The sequence below is a fragment of the Schistocerca gregaria genome, chromosome 4 (assembly GCF_023897955.1).
Source record: "Schistocerca gregaria isolate iqSchGreg1 chromosome 4, iqSchGreg1.2, whole genome shotgun sequence".
NCBI classification, from domain to species: Eukaryota; Metazoa; Arthropoda; class Insecta; order Orthoptera; family Acrididae; genus Schistocerca; species Schistocerca gregaria.
In genome coordinates, this window is record NC_064923.1 from 131085659 (window position 1) to 131100999 (window position 15341).

Sequence of the window (15341 nt, forward strand, 5' to 3'; positions counted from 1 at the left end):
GCTAAAAATAATATTTTGTGCGATTGCGGATTATGCTTTGTGCCTGCCAACGATTTCAATATGTAGATCCGCTGACGTATCGAGAATAAATTGAAGTCGGGTAGCTGTTCCAAATGAGATTCTAATTTTCATTGAACCATTCAGCAACCATTTCACCTGAGTCAGAATGCACCAATCATTAATTTACTTTGGTTGTCAAGTATAACTTATACCAATACTAATTCAGTGCAAACTTAAAGCAAAATCAGTTTTCAGATCAACTGCTCAACATACAGGTCAATGTCCAGGTCATAATAGAGTTTTGGAATGTTAGAGCGGGAATGTCAACGTTTTTGCACTATTTTTGAAACAATTAATGTCGTTATACTCCAGGTATATGGAACATAAGATGTAATAGGGTTATCTGGACGCAGAACCGAAAAATACTGTTCTTTGCGTTGTAGTGACACTTCTTTTTACCATGTTGTTAACCAAGAAAAGATGTATGACGACATCTGGCCGGCACTGTTTAACAACTACAGTTCGACAACCAGTTTAGACAGGGATTGCTGTTGCTCAACACGTCATGGTGGCAAAGAGCTCTGTACAACTTGAGGAACGCGCTCTGTGTGACTTCATATCATACAGCAAAGGGTGTCTCCATGTAGGCAATGTCTCATCGCAGTGTAGAGGACATTTCCTTTTGCGCAGAAAAATACTGAGGATGTGGATCCATCATCCCACATCTTTCTCCCAGACTGTCAGTATGAATACTGAGAATCGGAATGCTTATCAGCCCTAAAAAGATGACTAAAACTGCCGAACGTTGAAACTGAGAGAATTCCACAACTGTGAATGGAAATACTTTATACTTCACATTGCAGCAGCAATAACTTCATGACCTTGTGTACCCTTTCCTTTGGCACACTAAAAAGTAGCACCAATCTAAACTATCACTAGAGGCAACTGAGGCGGTGAAAAGCATGGTTTAAATTGACGGAGTTTTAATTATTATATAATTAAATTTTATTTGGGTGATTATGTTTGCACCTGCTACAGCGTGAAAGGAGCATGTGCGTAGAATTAAACACAAATACATTTACACCTTTCATTTATTTTCGGCTCACAGTTTCCATCACTCACCATGTAAGTGTTGTTTGTCAGCTTTATCCAGTCATTTCAGCACGCCAGTATTATAGGAAGGAACGAACGAGCTGTATTATGTCGCTCTGTAGTTATTCCAAGTGACTGAACAATTTGAGCCACAGCGTTCTGCTCGAAGTTACTAAATTCGATCTGGATTCCTTGTAGCCTCTGATGTGGCATAATTTCTCCTTGCATTATAGCAACCCCTGCTACATTATGCATGATCAGTTTACATGTCAGTCTAGCTGAAGCAGTAAGCTCTAGAAGCTGTTTCGTGCCTTGTGCGAAGAGCATCATCCGAGATACAGAGCAAGATCAATCTGTAGCACACTGTCTTCAGTGACTGTTAAAATGTTGCAGCATCGTGTAGTATGAGTACGTTGCCTGCAACAGCTGAAACAAAGGACAAGTGAAAGAGCATTGCAAAGATTTAAACTAATGCTTTACTAAATGCAGAAAAGGAAAACAAAACTCATTTACAACATTTTATTTCGGAGATGTAAACTGTCTTTCTTAAATTCTCTGGAGACAATTTCTGTTCGTTTAAAGACGTTGTTCACATACGCACTGGCCTGTCGGACATTCCATCAGACTTTCTTCGAACCAATTCGCAATGCACCGTACTATGTTCAAAACGGCATTATAATGTTAATTTAAGGCAAAAGTTTCTTATTTTTTCCCTAAAAAACGCATCATAAATATTCCCACAATGGTTCCAGCAATAATATATCTGAGTTACAAAAAAAAAAAAAAAAAAAAAAAACGCTTGGATATATTGATCATTGTATTGCATAGGCGCCATTCACCATGCAAAGGAAACCATTTGTATGCAACTGTCATTCCCTTATTAACTCACTTTATCAGGAAAACAGATCACTGGTAACAGGCATATTACTTGATAAAGAACCTTGTAATTGCTAGTAAAGCTTTTTTGAAGGCAAACACTTTTTCTGTGTAGAGAAACTACAACTCAAAGAGCTATCTGTGTGCTGAAATTCATCGTCACAAATGTAACATGGCAACACAGATGTGATTTTATTTGTATAATTAAATATCTCTTTCTCGATTTTTTATTAAACCTTGTATCTTAATTTTTGGATGTATCGTATTTGGATGTATGCATCTACACACACTATAAATACTTTGTTATAATTTTATGTAGCACCACTGCCGGTGTTAAGTCTTATCGCAAATAGTAAAATATTAATTTAATTAAATTGGGCGATGTCAGCAACGTGGGTTAGTTAATGACGCAGACACCACCAGAGAGTAGGCTGCATATGGAATATCTGTAGTAGGAAGCAGTCTGTTGTCGGTAGTTGTAGTTGTTGAGTTGCTGATGTAGCCGAACGCGCAGTGGTTTACCGTCTGATGTAGCTGCATTAGCATGAGACTGGCTATGAGTTGTTGAACGTAAACCTTTACAACAAAAAATTCGTCCGGGAGCCGACAGCACAAAGCCAAAGAGTTTTCTTCTTACGCCAGGAAAATGGGGCATTGCACTCGTCCTCTGACCCCGTCGCATCTGCTACGTCAGCAGTCGCGACTAAACGTCGTAGCCATTACACATACTGAGAAGAATACTTCTGATCATACTGCTTCAAATAATCACAAAAGAAAGTCCTGCAGGGTATCGTTGGTGTGAGGCAACTTGTTTGCTTCGGCAGTGTGTGAGATCCTCAACCTTAATGAAGTGGCCGTTACGAAATTAGAGTGTCGAGGTCTTCTCCCGTTCTCACGATGTTACCAATTATCTATGATTCCAAATGTTGTAAAAATAACGACGACATATGTATACATATCTACTTTTAGCCTAAAGTACTAAAATATGATGAAGTATATTCCAAAAGAAAGTTGTTGCCAGTCATTAAAAAAAAAAGAAAGACAACAAATGTTACAATAAATTTTGAAGAAACATTTTTTTGTGGTTCAACCTGTGGAGAAAAAGAGGTACACTAAAATACTGGGACTGAAAAAATATGAACATTTTCAAATTTTATAGATGCATGTGATACATATTTTATCGTGAAAACGTAAAAGCATCCCCAGAAATAAAAATAAAATACCGTAAGAGATATGAAATTGCTTCGCTTGTGAAACGAAAAATGTCGTCGCTGATGAACTTGCGCTCTACTGAACCCAATAGAAACTTCCAGCGAGAAAGTTGTTAAGAAAACTATAAAATTAATTTTGGTAACATCTATACAGATTGTGTCGCGTCATATAGAAATAAAATTTATTTACATGCCGCCACCAGGATTTTTGCTCCGACGTCTCTCCTTATTAGTACTGGTAATATTCCCTACCTCTAGATTTTTTAAAAAAATTGCGGCTCTCACAGACCATCATTGCAACTTTCACCCATAAAGCCGAGATACGTTATACAAAGTAACTGTAGGTACTTTGAGGCCACTATTTCCGTTGGAGCCGAGTAAGAACTACACTCCTGGAAATGGAAAAAAGAACACATTGACAACGGTGTGTCAGACCCACCATACTTGCTCCGGACACTGCGAGAGGGCTGTACAAGCAATGATCACACGCACGGCACAGCGGACACACCAGGAACCGCGGTGTTGGCCGTTGAATGGCGCTAGCTGCGCAGCATTTGTGCACCGCCGCCGTCAGTGTCAGCCAGTTTGCCGTGGCATACGGAGCTCCATCGCAGTCTTTAACACTGGTAGCATGCCGCGACAGCGTGGACGTGAACCGTATGTGCACTTGACGAACTTTGAGCGAGGGCGTATAGTGAGCATGCGGGAGGCCAGGTGGACGTACCGCCGAATTGCTCAACACGTGGGGCGTGAGGTCTCCACAGTACATTGATGTTGTCGCCAGTGGTCGGCGGAAGGTGCACGTGCCCGTCGACCTGGGACCGGACGGCAGCGACGCACGGATGCACGCCAAGACCGTAGGATCCTACGCAGTGCCGTAGGGGACCGCACCGCCACTTCCCAGCAAAGTAGGGACACTGTTGCTCCTGGGGTATCGGCGAGGACCATTCGCAACCGACTCCATGAAGCTGTGCTACGGTCCCGCACACCGTTAGGCCGTCTTCCGCTCACGCCCCAACATCGTGCAGCCCGCCTCCAGTGGTGTCGCGACAGGCGTGAATGGAGGGACGAATGGAGACGTGTCGTCTTCAGCGATGAGACTCGCTTCTGCCTTGGTGCCAATGATGGTCGTATGCGTGTTTGGCGCCGTGCAGGTGAGCGCCACAATCAGGACTGCATACGACCGAGGCACACAGGGCCAACACCCGGCATCATGGTGTGGGGAGCGATCTCCTACACTGGCCGTACACCTCAGGTGATCGTCGAGGGGACACTGAATAGTGCACGGTACATCCAAACCGTCATCGAACCCATCGTTCTACCATTCCTAGACCGGCAAGGGGACTTGCTGTTCCAACAGGACAATGCACGTCCGCATGTATCCCGTGCCACCCAACGTGCTGTAGAAGGTGTAAGTCAACTACCCTGGCCAGCAAGATCTCCGGATCTGTCCCCCATTGAGCATGTTTGGGACTGAATGAAGCGTCGTCTCACGCGGTCTACACGTCCAGCACGAACGCTGGTCTAACTGAGGCGCCAGGTGGAAATGGCATGGCAAGCCGTTCCACAGGACTACATCCAGCATCTCTACGATGGTCTCCATGGGAGAATAGCAGCCTGCATTGCTGCGAAAGGTGGATATACACTGTACTAGTGCCGACATTGTGCATGCAGTGTTGCCTGTGTCTATGTGCCTGTGGTTCTGTCAGTGTGATCATGTGATGTATCTGACCCCAGGAATGTGTAAATAAAGTTTCCCCTTCCTGGGACAATGAATTCACGGTGTTCTTATTCCAATTTCCTGGGCACGCAAGTGGCTCTTACTGGTGCAAAGTCTCTTTGTACGTTAAACATTTTTGTCCAACATTACATTTTCCGAAGTGAAACCCAAATGAGCGGACAAGACGAAGAGCAAAAACCCCTCGGCCAGAAATATTAATTTTTTGACAGAGATCACCCTGTATTTTCTGGCCGTCGGATTATTTTCTTTGTTGTAATAACCAACTACAGTTCTGCGCACTAACGTTTTGTTCAAATCGTCAAATTCCATATTTTTCGCTTTTTTTATATTCCTTTTTTGGGAATAAAGCACGTGCCTACATCTGGAAATTCTTCCGATCTTGGTGCGCTACTAATACGGAATACGGTCGATTCGAAATAACACAAGGTTTTTCTGTCAATTACGAATCTGCGCAAAATAACAGGGCCTCAAACCACTGCCTAGCCATCAGAATAAGCGGTTTCACAAACGTCCGCCCTATTAAATCAAATATAAAAAATTGTTCAAATTGCTCTGAACACTATGGGACTTAACATCTGTGGTCATCAGTCCCCTAGAACTTAGAACTACTTAAACCTAACTTACCTAAGGACTTCACACACATCCATACCCGAGGCAGGATTCGAACCTGCGACTGTAGCGGTCCCGCGGTTCCAGAGTGTAGCGCCTAGAACCGCTCGGTCATTCCGGCCGGCAAACCAAATGTAACCAAGCACGTAACTCAGGTACCGTTCGTCTGTTCATTATCAGAGCTATTACATAAATGATTAAAATGTTGAACTTGAGCATTGCCACACGCTATAAAGTGATTCTGCAGCCACAATACTACACGTTCAATTTCGTCCGGAGTTAACGGCAACACAGGCCCGTGTTATAAGGCATTTCATACCTTAGTGTACTAAGTCAGCCGTTTATGGACCCTCTTCTCCTGACGGCAGGACATTGGTTTTCTGTGCTCTTATCGTGATACTATTCGACCTAGTTTCATACATGTTATGTCGTTTGAACTTCTCTCAGAAACTTCTTTCTAGTGCCACAGAAAGAAGTTTATAATTCCATTAGAAAGAAAAAACCAAGTCGGTGTCATTATTCGGCAACTATAAAAGATAAAAATTATTTGCAACATCAGGAAATTCGCCATAAAGTCGGTTGTTGTAACTTGGCGGACACCGGAACCCTCGATATATTCATTCATTCTGGATACACAGTGATGTGACAAAAGTCATAGGATAGCAATATTACCGGCCGCATTGACCGAGCTGTTTTAGGCGCTTCAGTCCGGAACCGCGCTGCTGCTACGGTCGGCCGGCCGTGTGGCCGTGCGGTTCTAGGCGTTTCAGTCTGGAACCGCGTGACCGCTACGGTCGCAGGTTCGAATCCTGCCTCGGGCATGGATGGTCATCAGTCCCCTAGAACTTAGAACTACTTAAACCTAACTAACCTAAGGACATCACACAACACCCAGTCATCACGAGGCAGAGAAAATCCCTGACCCTGCCGGGAATCGAACCCGGGCGCGGGAAGCGCGAACGCTACCGCACGACCACGAGCTGCGGACATAGCGGTAGCATCGCGTACACAAGGTATATGATTACGGCCACACGACGGGAAGTGAAATGAAATGACCGTATGGCACTGATGGCCGGAAGGTCCCTTTCGGGAGAGTTCGGCCGCCGAGTTGCAAGTCTTATTTCAGGTGACGCCAAATAGAGCGACTTGCGCGTCGGTGATGATGAGATGAGGGCAACACAACACCCAATCCACGAGCGGGGAATGTCCCCGAGCCGACCGGGAATCGAACCCAAGTCGGCTGCATGGTAGGCAAGCACGTTACCTCTCAGCTAAGAAGGCGGACACACGACGGGATTTAACAGACTTTGTTCGCGGAGTGATTACTGGAGCTAGACGATCAATATTGCGATATCTATGGTGTCAAGAGTGAGCCGGAAATACCACATTTCGGGCATTACCACTCATCACGGACAAAGCAGTGGCCGCCATCCTTCACTTAACATTCTAGAGCAGCGGCGTTTGCGTAGAATTTTCAGTGCTAGTAGGCAAGCAACACTGCGTGAAATAGCCGTTGAAATCAATGTGGGACGTACGACGAAGGTATCCGCTAGGACAGTGGGGCGAAATTTGGCGTTAACGGTCTGCGGCTACAGACGAGCTACGCGAATAGCACGACATCGCCTGCTGCGTGTCTCCTGGTCTCGTGACGATATCAGTTTAACCCTAGACGACTTGAAAGCATTGGCCAGGTCAGATGAGTCCAGATTTCAGTTGGTAAGATTTGATGGGAGGGTTCGAGCGTGGCGCAGAAATCAGAGATTCATAGCATGTTAGATAAAGAAAAACTACTTAAACCTAACTAACCTAAGGACATCACACACAGCCATGCCCGAGGCAGGATTCGAACCTGCGACCGTAGCAGTCTCACGGTCCCGGACTGCGCGCCTAGAACCGCGAGACCACCGCGGCCGGCGCATGTTAGATAAAGTCAAGTTTGGGGCGCGCTGCATGTTAAAATGCAATATCACCAAATTACTACATCACGGGAGTACATTTGCCTGCAGTGACGACGATAATCCAGTCGTTGGAGAACATACAGCGAGCCGTCAGCAACAGTGGCTGACGAACACAGAACATCGCCCGCAGTAGAGGAGGGGAGAGCGCTTTGGTGTCGGATTGCGCAGAGCTGTTTGCTTACCGAGAGGAAGGTGGCCCTGTTGATGAGGAACATCCTGCCAGCCGTCAGCGCCAGCGGCCTCTGGGCCCGGCAGATCACCAGCAGCAGGGAGCGCCGCAGCTGACAGCTGGACTCCGGCCACCCGCAGCTGTACGCCGCCGTGGACACTGCTTCTGCCTGCGCACATACGACTCTGTTGCTCCGTACCAGGAATTCCCTCGCGGCAGTGCAATAAATTTTTCATTTACGTGTTTCACTTATTATTAAATTTAAGAAGTAGTGTGAACTGATAATACACACATCAAAAAAAGTTTTGCATCACCTCGGTTCCGAGAGTTCCGAAAAATGTACAGAAAATTGAAATAGAGATCAACATAAAATTCATTTCCGCCCTTTTTATTGCTCATGAAAACCAAACATTGCATCTTGTGTCACCATGCAGCGAGACCTTCAGAGGTGAAGGCCCAGATTGCTGTAACCATCGGTACCTCAAACACCCAGTAGCACGTCCTCTTGCATTGATGCATGCCTGTATTCGTCGTGGCCTATTATCCACAAGTTCGTCAAGGCACTGTTTGTCCAGATTGTCCAGACTCATCAGCAGCGATTCGGCGTAAATCCCTTAAAGTGGTTTATGGGTCACGTCGTCCATAAACAGGCATTTTCAATCTATCCCACGCATGTTCGATATGATTCATGTCTGGAGAACATGCTGGCCACTCTAGTCGAGCGATGTCGTTATCCTGAATGAAGTCATTCACAAGATGTGCACGATGCAGGCGCGAATTGTCGTCTATCAGGACGAATGCCTCGCCAATATGCTGCCTATATGGTTTCACTATCGTTTGGAGAATGACATTCACGTATCGTGCAGCCGTCACGGTGCGACCCATGACAGGCAGCGGCCATGGATGTCGTGAGTGATATTGCGCATAAGGCACCCTATTGCGCACAGTTTGAGTCGTAAAACGACGACCTGTCGTTGCACGAAAAGCATTATTCAACATGGTGGCTTTGCTGTCAGGGTTCCTCCGAGCCAAAATCAGTAGGTAGCGGTCACCCACTGCAGTAGTAGCCCTCGGGTGGCCTGAGCGAGGCGTGTCATCGACAGTTCCTGTCTCTCTGTATCTCCTCCATGTCCGAACAACATCGCTTTGTTTCACTCCGAGACGTCTGGACACTTCCCCTGTTGAGAGCCCTTCCTGGCACAAAGTAAGTAACAATGCAGACGCGATCGAACCGCGGTACTGACCGTCTAGGCATGGTTGAACAACAGACAACACGAGTCGTGTACCTCCTTCCTGGTGGAATGACTGGAACTGATCGGCTGTCGGACCCCCTCCATCTAAATAGCGCTGCCTATGAATGGTTAAACAACCATCTTTGGGCGGGTATAGTGACATCTCTAAACAGTCAAAGGGACAGTGCCTGTGGTACAATATCCACAGTCGACGGCTATCTTCAGGATATCTGGAAATTGGGGTGATGCAATTTTTTTTTGATTTTTTTACAAATATGTCTTCGCCTTAACATAAAACCACGAGTTATTTCGTTTTTTACTTTTTCTTTTTTTTTTTTTGTTTCACGGAAACTTAAAATGCCGAGTATACTCGGGCAACTAAACAAGAGGCCTTCGAAAAAATAAAGCCCCGATAACACCAACGAGCCAAGACATTATGACCGCTCGTATAATAGCGTGTTGGTCCACTTTTCAAATACAGTGCAGCAGCGATTCTGCTTGGCATGGATTCTACAGGTCCTTGATATATTTCCAGTGGCACCAGATGCCCACTCACAGGTCACTAAATTCCAGCAAATTACGGGACAGTGGTTTACGGGGACCAGCTGGCGCCCGGTACGACGAACCTGGGTGCACGAATGGCAAAACGTCATTTTTTTCTGATGAATCAAGGTTCTGTTTACAGCATCATGATGGTCGCGTCCGTGTTTGGCGACATCGCGGTGAACGCACATTGGAAGCGTGTATTCGTCATCGCCGTACTGGCGTATCACCCGGCGAGATGGTATGGGGTGCCATTGGTTACACGTCTCGGTCACCTCTTGTTCGCATTGACGGCACTTTGAAGAGTGGACGTTACATTTCAGATGTGTTACGACCCGAGGCTCCACCTTCATTCGGTCCCTGCGAAACCCTATATTTCAGCAAGATAATGCACGACCGCATGTGGCAGGTCCTGTAGGGCCTTTTTGGATATAGAAAATGTTCGACTGCTGTCCTTGCCAGCACATTCTCCACATGCCTCACCAGTTGGAAGCGTCTGGTCAATGGTGATCGAGCAACTGGCTCGTCACAGTACGCCAGTCACTACTCTTGATGAACTGTGGTATCGTGTTGAAGATGCATGGGCAGCTGTACCTGTACACGCCATCCAAGCTCTGTTTGACTCAATGCCCAGGCGTATCAAGGCCGTTATTACGGCCAGAGGTGGTTGTACAAATATAAAAGATTCAAATAGCTCTGAGCACTATGGGACTTAACATCGGAGGTCATCAGTCCCCTAGAACTTAGAGCTACTTAAACCTAACTTACCTATGGACATCTCACACATCCAAGCCCGAGGCAGGAATCGAACCTGCGACCGTAGCGGTCGCGCGGTTCCAGACTGAAGCGCCTAGAACCGCTCGGCCACTTCAGCCGGCATGGGTGGTTGTTCTGGGTAGTGATATCACAGGGTCTATGCACCCAAATTCCGTGAAAATGTAATCACATGTCTGTTCTAGTATAATATATGTGTCCAATGAATACCCGTTTGTCGTCTGCATTTCTTCTTGGTGTAGCAATTTGAATGGCCAGTAGTGTATATTGTGCGAGAGCAAGCACTGTGAAAAATATTAGAGAGGTAGACAGAGACACAGAGGCTGTACCTGGTCCATGAGATGCTGGGCCCCGGAGCAGTAGAGGAACACCTGTGTAGCGATTAGAGGCAGCGCGCCCCAACATTTCATGACAGCTGTGTCGTCTTCACTCTGCAACGACACCACAAGCTTCTCTCAACAGAACAGGCTGGTAATGTGATTGATTAAATAAGTAATGTACTTATGATGATAAAAGTTCTCGCATACTAGTACCACGTTATTCCTGTAGAGTCTTCCGATCCGAAATTTCGACTAAGGCGTTCTTTCGGGAACTGGCGGAACACTGGGACGCAGCGTTAAAATTTAGCTAACTTATGGAGAGTGTTTTCGGCGTTTATCGCGGTAAAAGTTGAATGACGTGACCTTGACTAGTGGAACCGTTAGCTGATGTACTAGTAGTTGAAGGGTGGGGCATGAGTGGTACCTTGTTTGTGTTTGTGTATTATAATGTATCACGTAATAAGATTGCTATGCTTTGATGTAGCGGTATGAGAGAGAGGCAAAGATATTCTTTACTGCAGCGTAATGCGTTTAGGTATTATTCTTAGAGTAAGATTTTGTTCTTGTTACGATTTAATTTCATGAGAGGAGTCTGTTCTTTATTGTGTAGTACAAATAAACGCCATTGCTAGATTTGGAAGGAAATTTGTATATACATCTGTATATATATATAGAGAGAAAATCGCTAATTCATGTGCGAGAACAATTTCATTGACACTAAGGTCAGCCGGCCGCGGTGGTCTAGCGGTTCTAGGCGCTCAGTCCGGAACCGCGCGACTGCTACGGTCGCAGGTTCGAATTCTGCCTCGGGCATGGATGTATGTGATGTCCTTAGGTTAGTTAGGTTTAAGTAATTCTAAGTTCTAGGGGACTGATGATCTCAGAAGTTAAGTCCCATAGTGCTCAGAGCCATTTGAACCATTTTTGAACACTAAGGTCAATAATACTTGGTTCATTTAAAAAAGGTGCGTGTTATTTTCACAAACGACGTATAGTCAAGTGTGATGTATTAATGAATACCAGCTCCAGAACAATTCCGACGGGAGTGTTCAGTTCTAATTAAATAATTTGATGCTTTCTTCGGAAAATAAGTGATTTGACGGATCATTTTTTTGCCACCAATGTTTCTAAGAAACATCTGATTGCTATGCAGCAGAGCCCCGACGAACATTTCTACGCAATAATATTTCACTGAAAAAATACGGCAACCAGCCACTTTTTAATGCGTTTTTTTTTATTTACGCCAATATGCATTTCGGGTTTGCACCCATCTTCAGCTGGCAAATTACATGGATCTTCAGTTACTACAGTAGTACAATCTCGACAGCAGTTTGGATGCTGCAGCAGGCCTGTGCAAAAGCAACGACTCCAATCATTTACTTCAATTTCGCGAGTTTAAAGTCACACACTATCAATTTCGCGAGTTTAAAGTCACACACTATCAGCTGTTCATTGTAAGTAAAATGAACAGCTGATAGTGTGTGACTTTAAACTCGCGAAATTGAAGTAAATGATTGGAGTCGTTGCTTTTGCACAGGCCTGCTGCAGCATCCAAACTGCTGTCGAGATTGTACTACTGTAGTAACTGAAGATCCATGTAATTTGCCAGCTGAAGATGGGTGCAAACCCGAAATGCATATTGGCGTAAATAAAAAAAACGCATTAAAAAGTGGCTGGTTGCCGTATTTTTTCAGTGAAATATCATTATCCACGGCCACGGAGCTCAACAGTCCAAATAAAATGGACAAATTGTTATTTCTACGCAACTTTGATTAACACTTTCAGTCAGCTTCAATACAGCATCTGCAGCACCCTGCAGCAGATCGCCGTAACAACGGAAGCGTATAGTGTGAAAGCAGTTTCACGCATTGCCCTGTGTCCCACCAACGACGTATGTATTCACTGCAACAGAACACACACACAATCACTCATACATATAAAGCCACAAAACAAGGTGCGGGAAACATCTCAGTATAAAAGGATCAGTAGAGGCAAAATACAAATATCAGTAAGTGAAGATAGCTGAGTGATTTTATAGTGTGTAAGCTGATGGTGCACCTAAAGTGTATAAACACTATAACGTGGCAATCGGTTGCGAGCATGAACAAAGAAGAGCCTCACCAGTTCGAAGGGAGACGGCTGGTGTAGGGGTAACAAGTTCCGCCTCAGTTTCGCAGAGCTGGGATGTTCTGTTCCAAGCGGAAAGCAGAACTGGAACATAGTCACAGGTACTACCGATACCTTTAGTTCAGTGGTCGTCAAAGCTTTTTGCTCAAGAGCCAGTATTAACATTGAGGAACGACACCTCGGGCCGCCCGTGCGATCGTTGCGGTCGCAGGTTCGAATCCTACTTCGGACATGGATGTGTGTGATGTCCTTAGGTTAGTTAGGCTTAAGTAGTTCTAAGTTCTAGGGGTCTGACGATCTCAGAAGTTAAGTCCCATAGTGCTCAGAGCCATGTGAACCATTTTGAACCTTGGGCCGCATATGTACCAATCTTACTGTTAATTGGTAAACTATACAAATTGGTATGTTGCAAGCGTCCAGTAGACTAATTGTGGTAAGGGCGCGATAAGTTGGCAACTGGCCCCCATGTAGTGGTCGTTACAACGGATAGCATTCAGACCACTTCGTGTCAGCTGTTCTCTATTTCAGACTGTTGCACCCTCAGTGACCTCAAAGTCGTAGCACAGCTTTACCTAATCTCTTGTCTGTGTGAACGGATGGTTAACTGTTTAATAAAAGTAACTGTATTTATTTTTCAAAGCATTATTCAATATGAGACACTATGACACATGATTTGAATGTCAGTTTCCCTCTACTCATTGCACTGTGTTATGAGATCTATAATGTAATGTTCCTTGCTGCAAGTTCCACATTTGAAGATGACCGTCTCTGTAACGTGCATTCACAAATCCATATTACTTCCGTCTCAAAATTCATGCCGTAGCAGCTGATCGCTACGAGAAGCTCGCACACGTGGCTTATCGGTACTGGAAGACAAAACAATAAACGTTTCCGCTGTTAACACAGCAGTGGCTGCGCTACTTGACCCCTACACCCCTGAGGTAAGCGGCCAAGTTTACTTAGCTCATGTACAAATTCATCAACATCGATTAAAATTAAGCACATCTTAAAACCGTTACTGGCTGTGTAAGTGTTTTTTCGTTACTAAGCAGGAAAACTACAGTTCTTAACGTTATCTAACGTTTTCGATTCGTCTGTTAGTTGTCAGATGCATATTGTTATAAAATACGACGGAGAATCGCGGGCCACACGAATATTTAATTCGGGCTGCATGCGGCACGCGGGCCGCAGTTTGACGACCACTGCTTTAGTCAGTTACGTAACGTTCCATAGCTCATCTTATCGATTCTCTTATCGAAGTGATGTGGACTGAGTCACTTTTGCAGAATATGTATGCGCGACTAATGTTAGGATTAATGAACGTAGTATTTTTTTTTTTTACTTCCACTCATCCCGCTACACATAAAGACCAGGTGTTTTTTTTTTTTAGAATGAGATTTTCACTCTACAGCGGAGTGTGCGCTGATACGAAACTTCCTGGCAGATTAAAACTGTGTGCCCGACCGAGACTCGAACTCGGGACCTTTGCCTTTCGCGGGCAAGTGCTCTACCATCTGAGCTACCGAAGCACGACCCACGCCGGTACTCACAGCTTTACTTCTGCCAATATCTCGTCTCCCACCTTCCAAACTTTACAGAAGCTCACCTGCGAACCTTGCAGAACTAGCACTCCTGAAAGAAAGGATATAGCGGAGACATGGCTTAGCCACAGCCTGGGGGATGTTTCCAGAATGAGATTTTCACTCTGCAGCGGAGTGTGCGCTGATATGAAACTTCCTGGCAGATTAAAACTGTGCGCCCGACCGAGACTCGAACTCGGGACCTTTGCCTTTCGCGGGCAAGTGCTCTACCATCTGGTGTTGTTTTTTATACTGGTTACCAGCTTTTAAACAGAAATTCCTTCATGGAATAGAAGGCGCTGTCCAGGAGAAATGGTTTTGGGCTATATTTAAAACTTGCATTACTACCTATTAGACATTTTATGTTGTTGGGCAAATGATCAAAATTTTGGTTGCTGTATGTTGAACTACTTTCTGAGTTACTGAGCGCTTCGATAACTGGTATTACAGGTCTTTTTTCTAGTATTGTAGATACTGACATCACTGTTCTTTTCAAACTGTGATGGGTTCTTTATGACGTATTTCAGTGGCGAAATTACATACTGTGATAGTGTAGTTAATATGTCTAACTCGTTGAAAAGGCACCTTCTTGACGGCCAGAGGTGAACACCACACATTATTCTTACTGCTCGCTTTCGTGCAATCGATACTTTCTTTCTAACTGATGAATTACCGCCGGCCGGGGTGGCTGAGAGGTTCTAGGCGGTACAGTCTGAAACCGCGCGACAGCTACGGTCGCAGGTTCGAGTCCTACCTCGGGCGTGGATGTGTGTGATGTCCTTAGGTTAGTTAGGCTTAAGTAGTTCTAAGTTCTGGGGGATTAATGACCTCAGAAGTTAAGTCCCACAGTGCTCAGAGCCATTTTGACATCACACACACTCATGCCCGAGGCAGGATTCGAACCTGCGAGCGTAGTGGTCGCGCGGTTCCAGACTGTAGTGCCTAGAACCGCTCGGCCACCTCGGCCGGCGTGTGTGATGTCCTTAGGTTAGTTTGGTTTAAGTAGTTCTAAGTTCTAGGGGACTGATTATGTCAGAAGTTAAGTCCCATAATGCTCAGAGCCATTTGAACCATTTTTGATTAATTACAATAGAAGAATATTCCATAAC

General features: G+C 45.1%; 1 protein-coding gene across 1 annotated transcript in view; it reads right to left on the reverse strand.

Annotated features, from left to right (window-relative positions):
- Positions 1 to 1461: 1461 nt before the first annotated feature.
- LOC126267634 (odorant receptor Or2-like) overlaps positions 1462 to 15341 on the reverse strand; it is a 70102-nt gene continuing 56222 nt past the window's right edge. The window contains exons 3-5 of the mRNA XM_049972931.1: positions 10535 to 10636; positions 7670 to 7825; positions 1462 to 1518 (exon numbers count right to left, since the gene is read on the reverse strand). Of these exons, the coding sequence (XP_049828888.1) occupies positions 1462 to 1518; positions 7670 to 7825; positions 10535 to 10636 (315 nt within the window). The remainder of the gene's footprint in view (positions 1519 to 7669; positions 7826 to 10534; positions 10637 to 15341) is intronic.